The 19,005-nt window shown below is 38.4% G+C and overlaps 1 protein-coding gene across 5 annotated transcripts; it reads left to right on the top strand.

Annotated features, from left to right (window-relative positions):
- Window positions 1-27: 27 nt before the first annotated feature.
- On the top strand, window positions 28-17,618 carry METTL4 (methyltransferase 4, N6-adenosine). 5 transcript variants are annotated; one of them, XM_080381388.1, is made up of 9 exons: window positions 28-85; window positions 738-1,246; window positions 2,595-2,657; window positions 5,024-5,390; window positions 7,411-7,480; window positions 9,266-9,440; window positions 9,667-9,773; window positions 10,380-10,468; window positions 16,329-17,618. In XM_080381388.1, the coding sequence occupies exons 2-9, from the start codon at window positions 815-817 to the stop codon at window positions 16,478-16,480; spliced, it is 1,455 nt and encodes a 484-aa protein (XP_080237514.1). In that variant the 5' UTR covers window positions 28-85; window positions 738-814; the 3' UTR covers window positions 16,481-17,618. The 5 variants fall into 5 exon arrangements, with proteins under 5 accessions (XP_080237514.1, XP_080237516.1, XP_080237517.1 ...); XM_080381390.1 differs by lacking the exon at window positions 28-85 and adding an exon at window positions 14,134-14,278 and having other exon boundaries at window positions 92-1,246; window positions 16,329-16,466; XM_080381391.1 differs by lacking the exon at window positions 28-85 and adding an exon at window positions 14,118-14,278 and having other exon boundaries at window positions 92-1,246; window positions 16,329-16,466.
- Window positions 17,619-19,005: the final 1,387 nt, after the last annotated feature.

Below are 19,005 nucleotides of genomic sequence, written 5' to 3'. Positions count from 1 at the left end.
ACGGGGGCCTGTCGTCACTTCCGCCCGCCCGCGCCCCGCAGGCCCTTAGGCGCTGAGCTTGGGGCTGGGCAGCAAGATGGCGGTGGTAAGTGTGTGAGGTGGTGCCGCGCTGTGGCAAGCCCTGGGGTTTTTCCCTGCCCGCAGCGAGGGAAGGTCGGAGGACAGCGTCCGTCCTGCCCGGCCCTGTAACGGCTTGGGGCCGCCGTGCCGAGCCCCGCGCACCGGGTTCAGAGCAGCCCCTTCGCTGCGGCTCGGCGGGCCGCGGCGGTGAGGAGGCTGCTGCCCCCTCAGGCTGCTCGTCCCGCCGAGCAGCGCAGGGCCGTGGGACGGGGCCGGGGAGGAACCCGAGCTCCCAGGCCCTGCGTGCTTGCGGGCACCGGGGCTCGGCCTCTGCCGGCTGGTGGTGCGGCTGCGCCTGCGTTTGTGTTGCTGCTCCTGGGTGCTGTGGTATCAGGCCTTGTTTTATACAATTGCAGTGGCGTCGTGCCATTTTCTAACTTGTTAAATGAGTCAGCTTAAAGTGTACTATATGAAATTATAGAACCTTAGTTAAAACTTGCTTACTATAAGTAAGTGAAATAGAGATGGAACAAGTCATAATGGGGAAAACAGCTGAAGTCAGAAGGGTTTGCAGTGTGTCCTGCATGTGCATGGAACTGCCTGTGGAAACATAGGTGCTACTTCATTAAACAGCGATAATTCTGAAAATTGAACTCTTAAACAAGTTTGCACAGCAGGTGTTTGCTCCAGGAAGTGCATACGGTTGTCAGCAACAGTTTCAGGGAGTTGATTTTTCTTCCTGAAAAGAGGACCCATGATGTCTGTGGTACATCGGCTGACAGCAGGGTGGCTCGTGGATCATCTCTCTTTCATCAACCAGTGTGGTTATGAGATCTGTGACTCCTTTGCATACCCTGATGATGCCAGGCACAAGAATACTTCTGGCACATCTACTGGAGATTGTCGTGCTACTTCTACCGTTGCCACCACCTCATCAAGAAATGGTCCTATTCCTGGACCTGGAGATCCAACAGAAACAGAAATTAAAACTGTAAAAATGAAATACATGTTTCGGGAGGACTTCTTTGGTATTTCTAAGCCCCATATAGCTTCAGCTCTTGAGGAGCAGCTGTGGCAGGGGTGTCCTGAGTTGAGTCTCACAAATATTAAGGCCAACAGCAACAGAGAGGAACACCAAGAAGGAACCAAGAGTGGCATTGGAGATTTTGTTGCCAGTGCTAGGAAGGTATGTTCTCTCTAATGCAGTAAACTGCAGTAATCCCCTGGTAAATAATATACTGCTAACATTTCCGTGCATATTTCAATATCCAGAGGTTATGTAGGAGAGCAGGAGCTTCACCACAGTAGATTTAAAGATGCACCGAAAATGTAAGCACTCATGAGGATATTCTTGTGTCACTTGTATCAATAACATGCATCCCATCGTTACCCCAAATCTGGGTTCTTCACCCAGTGTGCAAGAGCTGGGCCACACGCAGAGTCTAGATGCTTGTTTTCTGCATAGAGATGGGTGCTAGGTATTAAATCCACAAAGCTACCGCACCTCTTAACACATAGTAAAACATTGTATACGCTTTGAACAATTGTTTACAATTATGTTTAGTCACACTGTTTCTCATTGGTTCTTACAAGCCTTGTCTCCATTTAAAGGTACAGTGTTGGTTTTTTTTTTTTTTTTCACTGACCTGTGGGGAGGGGGCTTTGTTAGTGGGGGCTCTCTTTGCTCAGGGCTGGATCATTTAGTATGCTGATTAGGATAGTTCATACATAGATCAAGTAATTTTTTGTTTGGTCTTGTTAACCGTTTTGGTTCTCATTGAGCTTATCTTGTTATTTCTTAGCTTGATTTATTTGTGGTGTCTGTTCCTTCTCCCAAGGCCATGTCTTATTAACTGTTTGTAAGGATTAACTAGCATTCTGTTTTTCGAATTCTTTCTTGTTTTTCACTATAGATGCTTACTTTTTTTTCTTTTTAAAAGTAAATAGCTGTTGTATCACCAAGACTTGAAAGCAGTGATTTGCTCACAAAATCTTCTGGCATTGGTTGTGGTCAGGGCTTTAGGCTGAAACTGTGGTAGCTGTCAAGATTGTACAGATTAACAAGGAGTGAAGGACAGTATGAATTTACTTTCAATATGTTGATTGTTCAGTACTGTTTCTTATGGACCAAAATAGGAGTTGCAGGTCTAAACCAATAATTGTGAAGACATAGTTAGTTTTCTCCTGTTATTGGTAAACTGCACTTGACAGCTGAATAAATACTTTCTAGTATAGGCCTGAAGGAGGCATGAATGTGAACTGTGGTGTGCACTCACTAGATACCATCAGATCCCAGTGCCATGAGTGACATAGCACAGCTTTAAGCCTGTGTACCTTTAGTATGCCTACAGTAGTCTTGGCATTTGAGATCATCTTTTTACTTATTGGACTTATACTTGTGATAGAAAAGAGACGGAAAGCTTCTTCTGCTTTTAAAAAAGTTAATTTTTAAGTTAGGCATGTTTCATTTTTTTTTTTCCTTTAATCATGGAGTAATATGGGTTATTTTTTTTTTTTGTTTGCTCATTCTGCAGAAACGTAAAAGGAAAAGTGTATTCAACCAAGGTGAACTGGATGCTTTAGAATACCATTCAAAGGTAAGTGAACTAAGGTATTATTTTGTGAGTATGTGATACCTGAATTTGGGCACATACAGAGTGCAAGATGTGGTTGCAAACAATTTGTGGTTTTGTACCTTGTTCGGCTAACAGGAAAGCCATTTCTCATGTTCTTAAATGACTAAGTGTATACAGAGAATGTATAATCTGTGTAGATACATGTGACACAAAGTAGACCTAAAACTGCAGGTGAGACATTTCAAAGAGCTGGAAACTGCGTTCACAAAACATCTTTTACTGTTATGGATAACTGAGTGTCATATAGTGATGAGCTATTAGTTGAACAGGAGGTGACTGATTTGAAATAAGCAGTGTAACCTGTTCTGAAGACAAACTCGTCTTTAGTATATCAGGATACTGTACTGAAGTTGTTCAAAGCTTCTCTGACCAAATGTGCTCCAAGATGTCTTCTGCTAACAAGAGTGAGTTTTTCCTCTAACATTTTATATTGTCGTACTTAAAGCATCATGAATGATTTAGAATTCAAGCCTCTATTTAGGCTCACACCAGTGATGTACTGGTAAAGCTGTGACTGAATTAAACTGGGGCATGCTAGTCAATCCTAGAAGTGTAATCTTCGGATGGTGTTTGATATATTCTTATTAATTTCCTAAATAGTGACATGAACCTGAACTATGGCTTAAACTTGCTTTCTTTCCTGATGGCGTTAGTCATTTTGGACTTCTTGTTTAATTCTATTCCTCTTGGACTATATTTAAATGACTAAATTTTCCTTCTTTTACACGACAGCAGTTTTGTAGTAAACATGTACAATTTGCTATGGTACAGTGTAGAGATCCTGTAATTATTGTTGTGAATAAGCTATGCATGTGCAGAATCATGCTGAAGGAGAGAAGTTTGAAATTCAACATTAAACAGGTTTATGAGTATGAAAATATTTAAGCCAAAATACAGGCATTCAACAGTAGGAATGTGGGAAGAAATGAAGATAAATTTGACGTCTTAGAGGCCTGTGTAATTCTAAATTATTTTTGGTGAATATGCAAAAAAGATATAGTTTTGAAAAATCTGTCATCCCAGTTAGCCTCTGATACCATTCACAGATTAGAATGTATTGGGTTTTTTATTGTATTTGTAGTGTTAAAGGTTGTAGTTCTGCAAGTCAATTCAGATTATTTTGGCAGTTATTTGTATCTTTAGAATAGTTTACAGAAAAACCCAAATTTGTGTTTGCCAGTGAAAGCAGGTGTTGTATCCACTTATGAATAGGGAGCACTACAAAATATGCTGAATTCCTTCAGCAGCCATTGTTAAAACTACTGTTTAAATTACTTGACAGTCAAGAGGCTTTGTCCACCTGCAAATTAACACATGGGTGTAAGAAGAAAAGCTTTCTGCATTAATTTGACTGTATGACTTCTAGCATTTCTAAAGGTATCTTTATTAATTCTGTTAAAGCAGTATAAACTTTTACTGTCACAAACCTAGGTACTAAAAAATCTCAGATACGTAGATGGTGGCACTGTTAAGGAAATTATTACAACTTCAAAATTAATAGGGGGGCAGGGTGCAGTGCATGTAACAATTATAGAGTATTTTGTAAAAACATCTTGTAAAGTTGAGGATTCCATAATCAGGAGTTTTAGAAACAGTGATAAGTATTTGAAATCTTTGATAAAGCCACTGTAACTGTCAGTATTGCTATTGTAAATGAACAAAATTGCCTGATAATTAAAACTCACAGAGGCTCAATAATTTAGGAATGAACTAGGTCTCCAAATTTTGCAAGGGGAGGGTGTGGAAGTGAATGAGTGTGTATATAGATCCAAGAATCTCGTCTTCCTGGTCTCACTGGCAGATTGTTTGAGGGCTGTGTCACTTATAAAAGTTTCAAAACCAAATTCTAATTTAATTTGATTTACTGATTGTACTTCTGTAGTACTTTTAAAATGCACAAACTACTGTTTTTTTGAAGTGAACTAAAATGTGGGAAAATACTGATTTTTGAATTCCAATATATGTCTCAAAAGTACAGTAACTTGAAATTGGATTAGAATTTTAATTTCAAATTATTGCTTTGAAATTTATGTTTGTTTGGAACAACAATAATATTCTACCTCTATTGGTAGAATATTGGTTTATTTGGTAGTCTCTCTTTCTCCAGGTATCTAATTTTTATTTTTTTTACAAAAAAAACCCCAACAACGAAAGTTAGCATACCCTTATTGTCATGCCCTTGTAGATTTTGTCAGTGATCTCAGTGTCTGGAAAGCATCCTTTTCCCACTCTGCAGATTGAAAAGTTTTGGTTTCTCTTGCATTCCTTGATCAAGAAGATACTTGAAAGATCATTTCTTTTTCTCTTGTTTCTGTATGACCATACAGGTCAGGAAGCTCATTTGGGAAGGCACTTTGCATTTAGTCCAAGAAGGACTCAAAAGTGGTTTTCTTCACCACACTACGGCAGAACTGAATTGCAGGAAGAATGTTGTTCCTGGACACATTGGCTGTGGGTTGGCTGAATTATGTGAAATGGCAAAGCAGTTTCCAGATGTGAATGAAAGTGACCATCAAGCTGTACATGTGCTAGATGATGAAATCTCGATTCCAGAGCAGGACCTGCTTTCTTGTGTTACAGAAAACAGCTCAAACTGTGCAAAGATAGTTGTGTTAATGGGGCAGAAGTACTTGGTGCCACCAAAAAGCAGTTTCCTCTTATCTGATATTTCATGTTTACAGCCCCTGCTGAACTGTAAGTATCTTTAGGCATTGGAATTGACCACTTCTCTCGTGCCTGAGAAGGGCAGTTAATGTCAAGATGGCTAAGGACTCAGTGAACAGATTTTAATATACAGCATCAAACTCATAGGAAATGCTGCTGCAAGCTTTCAGTTGTGCAAATAGGTGAGTTTTCCAAGGAATCTTGAGTGGTTAGGAGCTCAGGAAGCTCCTTTAAAAATCTCAGCCAAAATATGACAGTTTGTGAACATGTTCTGAGTCCCTGTTAGTATAGAAGCCATGTAAATGCATAACATTGGGGCTCGCTATGCTGCTGGGTCTCTCCACAGGGTGAGGCTTTAACATGGGTAAATCCATGCATGCTGCTGGGGTGGTGTTCCTGCTGTCTTGGTTTTTAGCTAGATTAGTCCATGGAAGAGGGATGCTATTATGTGCCTTAAAGCAAGGGGTCCCTTAGAGATCCATCCTGTTCAGTGGCAGGGTCTATTTAGATTGGCATAAACTGATGGTGAAACCAAATTCAGTGTCCCCCAGAGAAGATAACAATTTGAGAGGCTGCTGCACCCAGCTGAAAGTTAGTGACACTTGAGCAAGGCCATGAGTAGCAAATGTGAGTTGACTTCTTAGCTGCTACGTTTCACAGCTGAGAGTACTGGCTTAAGCCAAAATCAGTGACAAGGAAATAGTGGGATTTTAGAGTTAATGATTACTCTGTAAAAGTAAATCAAAAGTTATCCAAGCCAGTATCCCTGCCCTTAATGGACCATGCAGAAAGCTTTAAGCTGACAATATGTGGCAGTCTTTGCTGTACTTCACCATTTCATTAGCTTTCAATTTGACCTTTGTTGTTATTAACAGCAGCAGCTAATCTGCATCAGTCTTACAGGAAAGATGTTGCCTGTGAGCAAGAGCTGAGGATTACTGCTTTGCTCTCTAATCAGTAATTTTAGATTTGCTGCTTACATGTGTTTCCTCCCTTCTAATATGCAACTTGTATATTCACTTATTTTTTTAAATTTTTTTTATTAAGATGACATGCAGAAGGTGGAATCTTATTATCTAAATAATAATTTTATATTTGAAGTCTGGAATTTAAGCAGTTAGCGGTTTTCAACGGTATGAAAGAAGGAAGATCACCATCCTGTGCTATCGCTATGCACAGCTTGCATACAGCAAGTTTGGATTCTTCCAGAGGTCAGAGAGCAGTCCAAGAAATCTGAGAAAATGTTTTTGAAGTAACCAACAGTGAGAGTTAATATAATGCCATGACTTTAGACTTTTGTTTTTGAGGAATTCTACTGTTGATTTTAATATAATTTTTCTTCTTTCCTTTTACCTGCCAAAAGATAGGTATTTCTTGCTGGTCAACCCACTGTGAGGATATCACCTCCAATGTTAATAAAGGAATAAGATGTAGAAAGCACATTAACAGGCATTAAATATTAAGCTGTTGTATTTACTAGCTATTTAAATATTTAGCATCAGACTCAATGAAGGAACAAATATGTTCTGTAGAAAAAATAAAATTGGAGAGTCCTGTTTTTTCGTGGATATGTCCTGTATCTTACTACTTCCAACTTAAGTAAACCCATCTTCTTCCATGAAAACTTCCAGTTCTCTTCTCCATTAATTTCCATTTCATATGCTGGATCTTGCTCTGTCTCTCTTCACCACCAATAGAGTAAAACAGTTTCCCAGGGCTGGTATGGAGCTCTGTGTGTACCAGCTGGCCTGCTGAAAGATCAAACAGGGCAGGATCAGCCTTTCACTCAGCTGGGTGCCTTGTTACATTGCTTATGTTAGGAACCTCAGAGAAATTTTCATCTTTGAGGCTTGCACTGTTACCAGTTTTTTTTCTGAAAGTCCCGAAGATGTTCAAATTCTGAATTAAAACAAGCATGCTAGAAGCCTTTTAAGTTCTTATTTGGAAAGAACAGAAAAAAGTGGCCGTTCTGCTGCATATCAGTTTTAACTAGTAGATTTATTTTAAAACTAACTTACTGGCTGCTTTTTTTTTTAATTTTAATTCTCAGACAAGAAAAAATATGACCTAATTGTGATTGATCCACCATGGGAGAACAAGTCCATTAAAAGGAGTAACAGGTAAATTTTGTAGTAAAATAAAATGTTTTCATCTTATCTTATAAAGGGTGATTAATATTAATACAATCCAGGATCGATATAACTGTGAGACTGTAGGTTAAACTACCAAATATTTTGTCACGTGGCTACCTTCAGGTCTATGAAATGATTTTTCACTGAAATGGCTTGGATACTTTGCATACAAAATATTTGCAAGAGTAGATCTTAAATTACCTAGCCGGTGAGAGAATGTTAGTCCTTGAGACTTATAAGGAAGGTCTGGAGTCAGCTGTTTTGTAAGGCCCAGATGGTGCAGGTATTAATTTGAAATTAATATGGTTCCTCTAGTGGGGATAAAGCTAGATAAATGAAAGTATTTCCAGGACTCGGGTCCTATCAGAAAGTTTTAGGTTTTAAATTTTTTTAGTTTGAGCTTCAGTCTGATGGGTAGAAGAAAGTGATAATGCAGCAGTAAAATCCTCAAGTGCAATAGGAACTTTGAGTACTGTACTTTATGAAGTCATTAACTTAAAATTTTATGGGCTTTCTTCTCCACTGAGTAACATCAGGCTTATGCCAGTGGAGCTCTCTTGATTACCACAGAATTGTATCCATGTGAAAGAAGGGCAGACAGGAAATGCAGCCTTACAACTTTCTAGAATAATGTCTTTGGAAGCTTGTTATGAAGACTTAATTTGAGGATGCAGAGACTGATTAGTAGGTTCTACTTTGAAAGCCCTACAGAAACCTCTAGAAACCCTTGAGTTAAACTCATTCTTAGTGTCTTAAGTGTCTTAACTACATAAGTTACCTAGAGGAAAATTCTAGTTATTCGCAAGCATGAATTAGCTAGAAAGACCCTCTCTCCCTTACAAAATAAAGGCAAAATGTGGAAGATCTATCTCTGCTGTTGGTTACCTTGTTGATGGCTAATCTTTGTTAAGCCTTTCGCATCTGTGCTGTGCATCTTGTTTTCTCTGGGCATTCTAGTCCAGGAGGTATTTTTAATTTTACCCTTGTTACCTGTTTCTTGCTGTTGCATGGTACAGGGATCCCAGGTACACAGATGGTGGCTGTTGATTCCAGGAGCATACCAATGTTTTTGATGTTGCAACATGTACATTGTAAGAATTGCAGCTCACTAATAGTGTAAAGTAGCATCATAAGAAAAATGGTAGAACAGAGCAGAATCTGGAAAACATACTGTATTCACCAGTGTAGCATACAGTTAGCTCAAAAATGTGCACAACTGTTCTGAATAAGCTAGAGAACTTTTACCATAAATGGTAATTTAAAAATACTGTATAACTTCTGCAAATAATTCAAGAGTGATAACTCTTTTATGACCTTTTAACTTGCCGGTGAAATTAGTGTTGCACTTGTAAATGACTCGCTTGTCATTTTCATTCAGAAGAGAGATTGCTTTCTATGAAAAGCAAATAACGTTACATAGACTACAGAGCTACTTTTCACTAAATAGCTCGGTTCTGGTTTAAAGATGAGAGTGTTGAATTACGTATGATAGTTCTTAAACTAAATGTGAGCTTTTAGACTTCTTCAGAATCACAACTCATAATACTTTATTTGGGGGAACAGTAGAAATGTAGTGAAATGTTCTGCTCAGTAAAACTTAAGTACACTAGTGATTTTATATCAGAACCCATCAGATTCGGCCACTGGGTGTCAGTCTTGATGCATTTTTATTTATCCTTGAAACATCTTGCCTGTGTAACTTCTGTATGTGTGTTGCTTTTCAATTTTTGTTTGGTATATGCTAACTTGCTTTCTCACTGTATTGCCATATAGATACAGCCACTTACCTTCATGGCAAATCAAGCAGATTCCTGTACCAGCACTAGCTGTTCCAAATTGTCTTGTAGTCACATGGGTGACTAATAGACAGAAGCACTTACGTTTTGTTAAGGATGAACTTTATCCTCATTGGTCTGTGAAAACACTTGCTGAGTGGCACTGGGTAAAAGTAAGTTCTCAGTTTCTCAGTTTGGTTTTGTTGCTTTTTTGGAGACTGAGAGGGCTTGCACTATGATGCTTTGTATTCTTATAATTTGTCTGCTTACTACTGTGTGCTTTTGTGTTTGAAAGGTATGGTGTCATCAGTATCTTCCTTTTTATAAAAAGAAAAAAAAGTTTTGAAAAAATTGGATATGAAAATCTTCCACTGTGTGTTTTTAACTCCTTTGTGTCAGATCACTAGAGCTGGAGAATTTGTATTGCCTTTGGATTCTTTACACAAAAAGCCGTATGAAGTTCTTGTATTGGGGAGAGTTGAAGGAGATACAAAAGAAGCTTTAAGGTATGCCAGGATATTTATGGTAAATGTTTTGGGTTTGGTTGTTGTTGGTTTTTTTAGGCTGCTAGGTTTGTAATACAATATAATTGTCCCCAGATCTTCTCTTGGCGTCATTTTTTGGCTGATCATGGACTTAAGAAAAAAAAGCCTTAGTAGCTTTGGGATAAGGGAGTGCTTTAGTGAGATTAAAGATGGAAACCTTTGCGTGTTTTTTATATCTGTCTGTGTTGAGGAACTGGCTCAGAGAAAAGCGTGGACAGGGCTTCCTTAGCTGACAGGTTCTCTTGGACCATGAGTCCTTGGTGTAGGCTGATGCCATTTTGGGGATGCTGGTGTTTTTATATCCAACAAAGCATTCAGGACTATATTGTATTGAGTTTATTCTCAATGGCTTTGTATGGCTGTTGTTAACTGTGTTTTTTCTAAAGCCTCAGTGGTTTCATAAACTGTCCTTTTATATATTATGGCCAAGCAACATTTAACTTCCCTTAGGCAAACTGTAAACATTGTGTGTTAGCTCCCATCTGAAGTAGCCCTGTGAGAGCTGCAGCATTGCATTTGGTGGTATTCATTCTTATACTTCTCTCCTTGTTTTGATTTGTACAACAGGAAACCTGAAGATGTACTTCCAATTCCAGAGCATAAGTTAATTGTCAGCATACCCAGCAGTCTGCATTCACATAAACCCCCTCTTACTGGTATGTTTTGTTGTGTAATGTTTCTGTTGGTCCTTGGACTTGGATGTCTGAAATGATGTACCAAAATGGGATACCTTTATATATAAAAATGCCTTAATTTCACATATGCTAAGCAGTTTGGCTCAACAGGACTTGTGGTTCCTCAACGTTTTTAAAAATGTTGTCAGGCACCTAAGTTGTGGTCTATAAAAATAAATATGAAAAGTAGAACTTCAAGTATTATTCTGTGAGTATTTTGGGTAGACATGTAAAAAAAAAGTTGCATTTTTAAACTTTGCTTTTTAAATGCTGCAAGAACAGTTTACAGATACTTAGGTATAGTTATGCCAAATGCCAAAGTACCTCTTAATTATGTCATCCGGAAATAGATGTGTTTATTTCTGCATGAGTTGCTTATGCACCTGCAGCACAGTTGTGCCTTTACACCAAAAAACTTGCTTATTGTTAAAATTTTCAAAATAACTAACATATAAGGCAGCTTCTTTCTGAGAAGATACTTAATTTACTGAAATTAATACAGTAATGCCAGCCAGTCAGTGTGGGCATGAATTCAACTTTTCAGAGTTTAGTCCAAAGGATTTGAAGATTTCTGTGTGATACATTACCTTTTACATGTTGTTCTGGAGCACCCTGACTAATTTCATCAGTAGAAAGTTGTACTGCTTTCATTGTTATAGCACCTGAATACCTTACAGTGCTATGGGAAGAAATATATTTTACCGCTTATTCATTCTCTGCCAAGGGGAAAACTCATGATGAATCTGCAGATATTCCAGGTGCACATGGTGCTATGTAGTCGCATCAGAAAAGGCTTGTAGAAGAAATACATGTTGCTGTTGGAGAGGAGAGGCATCACAGGGTGCTTCAGTGACAGGCTTTCTTTCCTCTTTCTGTTCTCAAGGAACAGAACAACTTCAGTTAGGAAGCTGATCTGGACAGTTATGCAAATTCCGGAGCATCCCTGAATGCATTTTGGGCTTGTATTTATTAAATTAACATACATATATATACCTGTTCAAATAGTAGAAGACACACGCTTTGGTTAGCTAAAAAAAAGGGGCAATTTTAGAAGGATCCTTTTGCAGTTCTGAAGCCACATCTTTAAGAATTAGGGTAACAGCAGAGGGAAATATGTGTTGATTTTAAGTTAGGATAGTGATTTGTGAGGCAGCCACCTAGGGCCTCTTCAGAAAACCAATATTTAGCAGTGCACTCAAACACAAACAGGAAACTTGTGAGGTATCCAAGGGTGCAAACGCGCAGTTTGTATGTATTACACAGAATTCTCATGCCAGAATGGCCCTCCAGAACAATTCTTTTGTAGGGCAGAATCTAGAAACCATATTAGGGATTCCTTTATAAATGATGATCCTGAATGGGTTTTGTAAGAAGTTGTTTGTGCTAGTTCTTGTGTCTCTTTAGTCTTTTGGATGCTGGGATTTGATACTATTGTGCAGCATTTAAGTTTCTACTCAAAAATTGAATTTGCTGTCAAGCAATATCAGTGCTTTACAGCGTTCTTATAAAAATCCACGTGTATCCTACAGTTTTGGCAGCTCCATTCAGAACATGGTTATGGAATGGAAAGGTAGACCGTAGTACAAAAGCTGATTGCTGATGCTTTGACTTCAGTGTTGTAAAAGGGTATTGCTTTCACAACCCGACAGTATTCTCAGGTGGCCAGTAGAGAGCAGCTGAGCCATGCCTTGGAGTAGTTCAGAAGAAATTTGAACAGAAGCAGAGATTTGGCAGTGGGGGTGAAGGACACTTGATGAGTCACACGCATTCTTTATGCTTTGTTTAAGTAGTTACAAAGCCAAAAATATTAGTATTTACTGATGCTCTCTGGCACTTTATTTCTTATTACTACTATAAAAGTTGTGCGCTGGTACATATATAACCACTTAATGACTGATTATAACAGTTTATCTCTCTGGGGGAAGAGAAAAATGTAAATTAAAGTAAGCCATTGTAAAGAGACATTTGGGTTCCTATGGTGCATTTAACCATGAAATTGTGACTGTAGGGGTTTTTGGTGATGCATGTGCTGTGTTCAGTGCTTAGAGCTTTCATATGTCATTGTAAATGTACTTAAGCTTCTTTATGTAAATGTGTTAAAATGAAATTTTATTACTCCTAGTTTTGATTCAAATAACAGCAGGTTTTCTTCCTAATTCAATTCAGTGTTGCTCCTAGAAGACATGGAAGGTATTCTGTTACACAGATGAAGTAATGTAGAACTTCAAACACCTTTTTTACTTTTCCTGTTTTATAGATTCTTCTTGTTATAGCTATTTCTCCTTCAGTTTTTAATTATGTATGTTTATTGTTAGAAAATAATATTGTCATATAGGAGTATGCCTAAAAACATTGACATTAATTCTTGGCTATGTTCTACCCGCTTTGCGTATCTCCTGCAGAAGAGTGGAGTGGGGTATCTTGGGAACTTCTTCCTCCTGTAGCAACACAGGCTTGTTAGGCCATGTTATAAAAGTGTTCTTGGAAGTAAAAAAAGGCCTTTTGTTTCCTTGTGCACCTTGTGAGCCCTTACTGTCAAACTAATTGATGGTACATCAACATCTAGGTTTAACTAGAATCTTGGGGAAGATGCAGAGATGTAAAGCCAACTTTGTGCTGAATTTCAGATGTTTTTCTGGTCCTACTCTGTTCAGGGATGAGACAAACTGGGCAATAAGGACCTTTACATTGCAAACTCTTTGAAAGGTTGCCATGAAATAAGTTCCGACATGTGCTTTGTGCTTTGCATGGCTCACAAATCAGGCAGTCAAAAGCTGACAGTCATTTTCACTTTCATGTATCCAATTTGCCCTCCAGGACTCTCCATTTAGGTAATGGAAGTTCAAAAGATATGGAGAAACTGTTACTCGTTTCAAAAATGATTCCTCCTTTTGCTTATTAAAACATTTTTAGCAGCATGCATCTTCAATAGATGTTTGGGATTAAGAGTAGGCAGGCATGGCAAGTATCCTGCATGACTGCTGGATTGTGCTTCAGAAGGAAGTGAGTTTTCTGGAAGGCTAGTGCCAAATGTACCAGCCAGCTTTGTGCTAGCCTCATGTGTCCTAAGGCATCAGATGCTCAAGTATAGGTGCCTGAGTTGGTGTCATAGTGTTTGACACCTGCAAATGATAAAGAACAACCTATTTATTTTCTGTTTAAACTTTATTGTCAGTGGTATGTGTAAGTGGATAGTCATAATTGTCTGGTGGTTTTTTGTTTAAATCTATTCCTATAGTAGAAAATATTTAATCTTTCTACTGATGTAGATCCTGTAACCTGTTTTCAGAGAAAAGATCCCAGAGTTTGCTTAAGGACTGCAAATCAGATCCATATGTGCTGAGATAGCCTTCTGGTGACATGAAATCCTAACAAAGAAGCTATAATTTCTAACTTGAACATTGACTTTCTGATTTTAAGGAAACCAGTGTAATGAGATTTCATGCCAACAAAACACAGCCACATTATTGCCCTCTTGATATGGTAATTTCCATTGCAGTGCAAGTTACTGCCTGATGTGATTATGTAAATACCTGTAACCTAGCAAGAAAAATTATGTTATGATGTGATCTTGAATTATATGTAATCTGTCTCTGTTTTTTTAAAAAAACCCTCTGACTTTAAAATAAAGATCCTCTGTCTGGCAGCAGGAGAGAGGGAGATTCCAGAGACCTCCTTTTTAAGTTCTTCAACCAAATTGATTGAAAGATTGGCACAAGCTTCCTGCTTCTGATGAACTGATGTGGTTTTTGGCTATCTCTTTTTTGCTTTCTGGTGATGCAGTCTTTTGAGGTTGGTTGAATCTCCTATGTGTGCTTTTAAAATCGGTTCTTTTAGGCATGGAAGTTTTTTGTGCTTAGTAAAACCACTTTTGATTGGACTTAGTGCTGTAATGATAATTTTAATCAATACTTTTAAAGAAAAAATGTCAACATTAGCAATGTGCTTTTAATGAAATTTTGTCACCTAAATAATTGCTTCCTTTATTTGGAAGCCTATGTAAAGCATAAAATGGTTCTTTCTTGTTTTCATTTAGAAGTTGGGGGAAGGTCATATGAAGTCTGACTCTGCAGCAAGCTCTGCATGCTCTTTTGCCCATTAGGGTCAAAAAGATACCCTACAGGTGGCAGGGTCTGCTCCCAGAGAGCTTATTGAAAGCTTTGGAGCTTTGCTTTGCACAGTCTCTCTTCTGTGGAAAAAGTGCAGCCTCCTACAACATGGGTTTTCTTAGATGATCAGCAAATAGATTTTTGGAAGACCTTTGTTAGTCATAGAATCATAGAATGGTTTGGTTTGGAAGGGACCTTCAAATATCATCTAGTGCAACCCCCCTGCAATGAGCAGAGACTTCTTCAACTTGATCAGGTTGCTCAGAGCCCCGTCCAGACTGACCTTGAACATTATCAGAGGTGAGGCATCTACCACCTCCCTGGGCAACCTCTTCAGTGCCTCACCACCCTCATTGTAAAGAATTCCTTCCTTATATGTAGTCTAAATGTACCTCTTGTAGTTTAAAACGGTTACCTCTTGTCCTGTTGTAACATGTTAGTAAGAAGTCTGTTCCAGTCTTTCTTACAAGCCCCCTTTAGGTACTGAAAGGCCACAGTAAGGTCTCCCCAGAGCTGCCTTTTCTCCAGGTTGAACAACCCCAACCCCCTCAGCCTGTCCTCATAGAAGAGGTTTTCCAGCACTCTGATCATGTTGGCAGCAAATTGTGCACCTTACTTAAATAGCACGTGGAAAAAGAACAATAAATTTTGCCACATTTTTTTAATACGGTGGCTTTGCAAAATTGTGTAAAAGCAGTTACTCATAAGTGATGTCTAAATAGATAAACTGACGCCAAACAGCAGTGTTCAATGCAGCAAGTTTTCTGTTGTTGTACGTTTTCCTCTAAACCTCCCAGAGTCTTCTCTGCAAATGTTAGATTTGTTTAAACGTTTTAGCTTGCCTCTAAAAGAAGCAGGTTTTTAGAATAAAATTCCTGCTGGTAGCAGTATTTTTTAGATTAAAAGCTGCCTTGGTGGTAACCCATCTGAGACATTCATTTGACATTTGTTAAAGAGTGGGGGAAGGAGAATAGATGTATATGCCGTGCCAAAATACAAGAAAGTCTGGAAACACCTATTACAAAATATTTATGAAAAAGTTTTGAATGGATTGAAGCTTCGGACGAGGTGGCCATGTAGGTAGGAAATGCATCTGGGGTTGTTTAACACTACTAGAAAGTGAAGTGGATGATCATCTTTCTGCAACAGGAGCAATCCATGACAGGATGATCTGGGGTCTCACACAGGGAATCTGTGACTGGCAAATTTGATGTAAAAAGTCAGAACTTGGATTGCATCAAGAAATGCTTTTACCCCTTTAAGATGAAAAGAGTATGGTCTTAATTAAGGAAAGGTTTTTATTTATTTTTAGGAATGTTGCCTCTGTGTTATAGGAGCAAAGTGACTCTTTAGGAGGTATTTGGTTGATATTAGTGAAATATTCAGACCTCATTGATGTGGAGGCTGAAATAAATCCTCATTCCCTTTTTCTAAATGAAAACCAATAAATCAAGGCTATTGAAAGCCTCAACAGTATTGTTCAGAATCTCAAGGGCACTTATTTTAAATGACTTTCTCACTATAAATAGTCCAGCTGTTTGATGAAACCCCTGAAATTAATTTGCTGTCTTTCCCTTTTTTAATGAAACATTTTGTTTTTTCATCCACTAGCAGCACTGGGGAGGCTTTATTTGTTTACTGGTGTTGCTTGTACCTTTGTTGCTGACTTTTTTTTTTTTTTTCCTTCTCTTTTTTTTCCTCTCCTCCCCCCCCCCCCCCGCCCCTTACCACAGCAGTTCTAGCAGAGTTTGTCAAGCCAGATGTGGAATGCTTGGAGCTGTTTGCTCGGAACTTACAGCCTGGCTGGACCAGCTGGGGAAATGAGGTTTTGAAGTTCCAGCACACTGATTATTTCACTCTTCTGCAGAATGAAAACTTAAGTTGAGTCTTGTGGAATTTCAGAATTAAACTACACCTTCCCAGGAGGCTCGCAAACTTGTCTTTATTACTGATGGTGCACTCGAAAGGTAACGGAAGTAAAACCAATTGCACATCAGTTAAAATTCTTGAAGTGACAGGATATCTGTTTAATGGTAGCTCCATTTGTACAGGCTGATCCTTTGTTTTGTTGATCTTGAGATACATAGATAGTGATGTTAGAGTGTAAGTCCACCCCTGTTTGGTTTGTTTTTTTCAAACCACACGAAAAGAAAGCTGTTTTAAAGTATTCTCACTGCAGCTATCAAATCTGAGCATCATAAGTGGTACAGTGTTGCTCTTGTATTATTTTAAAAGAATGATAATGTATTTGTAAAGAGTGGCAATGGAAGTAAACAGTTCTGAATTACACATTTCCTTAAGGAAGATTGGGTTTTGCAAAACCTTGGATTTTGAGCTAAAATAACAGTGAAGGCAGTGTATCCTCCTACCTGTTTGTATCTGTCTACCTCAGGAAATAAAAAGCAGTGCTTGTGTTAATTGACAAATGCATTGTTTATTGACCACATTCTATGTAAAATTATACTTTTAAAATACTTGGTAATTCCATCTTTCTCTATATGGTATTCTTTGAATACTTTGTAAATACCTGTCTCAACATCTTATGAATTCTATATATGAAGTTGTTATATTTGACGGAAATTTTATCAGATAAGTATTTTAGAAATTCCCTTAAGTTCCTGGAACATTAAAAAGTTGTGTTGGTGAGCTGTATTTTTCAGGTAGCATTAAAATTCTCTGGGGTTTTGTTTGTTTGTTTTTAAGAATGATACAATTTGTGTGTCCTTTGCTGTCTTTAGATTTGCTTTGAAAAATAAAAACCAGGAGGCTTAATGAAGCCTCTGCCACTTATTTGAGGCAGTAGAGGCAGAGCTGCTGGACAAGCTGATTTGCCTGATGGCAAGCTCCTGAGCTCTTGCTGTTCATAATGGAGAACAAAATACATAACTTCCTTACATTCATTTCCCTTTTGTAGTCTGGTCTGAGCTGTGAAGGTTTTTAAATGAAACTTTAAATGTTAGCAGTTTATTTTTTTTAAATAATTTTGTAATAAAAAATAAAAACTTGCCAGTGTCCTATTTGCAGACCTAGTTTCTATATGACTGTTTAATTTCATGTTTTGCTTATCGGAGCAGTGGAGTTAACAGAAGGGGGAAGATGGTTTTTGCTTATCCCTCTTGCCCCCAACATACACTCAAAATAAGTAAATAATGTAACAGTGAAAGCAGTTACCAGGCAAAACACTTCTTGCTGTGTGATTTCATTTAGCCTACATTTTAAACTCTGTATGTAATCAACCTTACCTACAACTATAAGGGGATAAGAAGTTTCTTTATTTGCTTTCAGTTTTACAAGACATTCCCTACCTGGAGCTTCTCAGTTCCCAGGCAGAATACCATTGCCCTTCCAGGATGGTCTCATCCAGCGCCAAATCAGTGTATGAGACTTAAATATGGAATAAATCATAACTGGTGCACCTATCTTGTTTTCCTTTGTACTCTATAAAACAGCACAAGAACGGATGATATAGTCTGTTCCGCATCCAGTACTACGAGTGGCTCTAGGTTATCCTTTAATCGCAAATAAAGGAAGGTGTTGAACACAGAGCAGGAAACCACCTTTCTCCTCCCTTGAGCTGAGCAGCAGAACCCTTCTAAGGGAATGACCTTTGAGCTGTTTAAGAATTGATGACTTAATCTGTCTTTTCTGTGGAGTCCCTTTGCAAGGTGTGGCCTTCTAGCCCTGCCTGTCTTCTGAGCTACTGCGTTCAGAAGCTGAGCAGCTAATTCCAGCACCTGGGAATCCAGCCTCCTGACTATGGTTTGTGTGTGGAGGGCATGTGCAGGTAGGCTGTAAGCTTCTCAGATTGGAAATCAAAAGTTGGAGATTGGAGTCTAAATAATACCTGATCCTGTCATAAACAGTTACAAAACATTGCCTTGGATAGCGGTTTGCTCTCCTACTTTTCCAGTACTCTGGCTATGAAGAAAACCTTGAGAATATGACGTAAGTGATGTTCTTTATCTGCAGCCACCCTGGAACTATTGGGTTTTCTTAGGAGGAGGTTTAGTATCTCAGTTTGTGGCTAACTCAGAAATCTCATAGTATTAGCAGTTGGTAAGAGTCATCTTTTAAACATAATTATTGGCCTGTTATGCTTAATTCATAATTTGAGTAGCCTTTTACACATTTCTCGCTGTCTGAAATCCCAGCTGTCCCCAACCAGCCATCAGATCTTTCAGTGTGAGTCAGATGATTCCTCTGAGGCAGAATCTGAAGCATACTGAAAAATCAGTGACGAGTGAAGCCAGCTGATATAAAAGGACAATTTAAGATCCACTTTCTTTTTATAAAAGAAAGTATCTATATCAATTGTTCTGTATTAGTTTTGTGGTGGAATGATGTCCTCTGTTGTGTCAAGCCTCAGATAAAGAAAATTGTTCTGCTCTGAAGAGTTTATGGACTTGCTAA

The sequence above is a fragment of the Falco punctatus genome, assembly GCF_963210335.1.
Source record: "Falco punctatus genome assembly, chromosome: 3".
Classification (NCBI taxonomy): domain Eukaryota; kingdom Metazoa; phylum Chordata; class Aves; order Falconiformes; family Falconidae; genus Falco; species Falco punctatus.
Note: the sequence above shows the minus strand (reverse complement) of the source record. Positions and strands in the feature narration are given on the sequence as shown.

Bases quoted from the DNA above. Each gene is read 5' to 3' on its own strand.
- METTL4 (XM_080381388.1), top strand. From the start codon at position 815: ATGATGTCTGTGGTACATCGGCTGACAGCAGGGTGGCTCGTGGATCAT. The intron at 2,658-5,023 runs GTAAGTGAACTA...ATGACCATACAG, and splicing joins CTTTAGAATACCATTCAAAG to GTCAGGAAGCTCATTTGGGA. The intron at 7,481-9,265 runs GTAAATTTTGTA...ATTGCCATATAG, and splicing joins TCCATTAAAAGGAGTAACAG to ATACAGCCACTTACCTTCAT.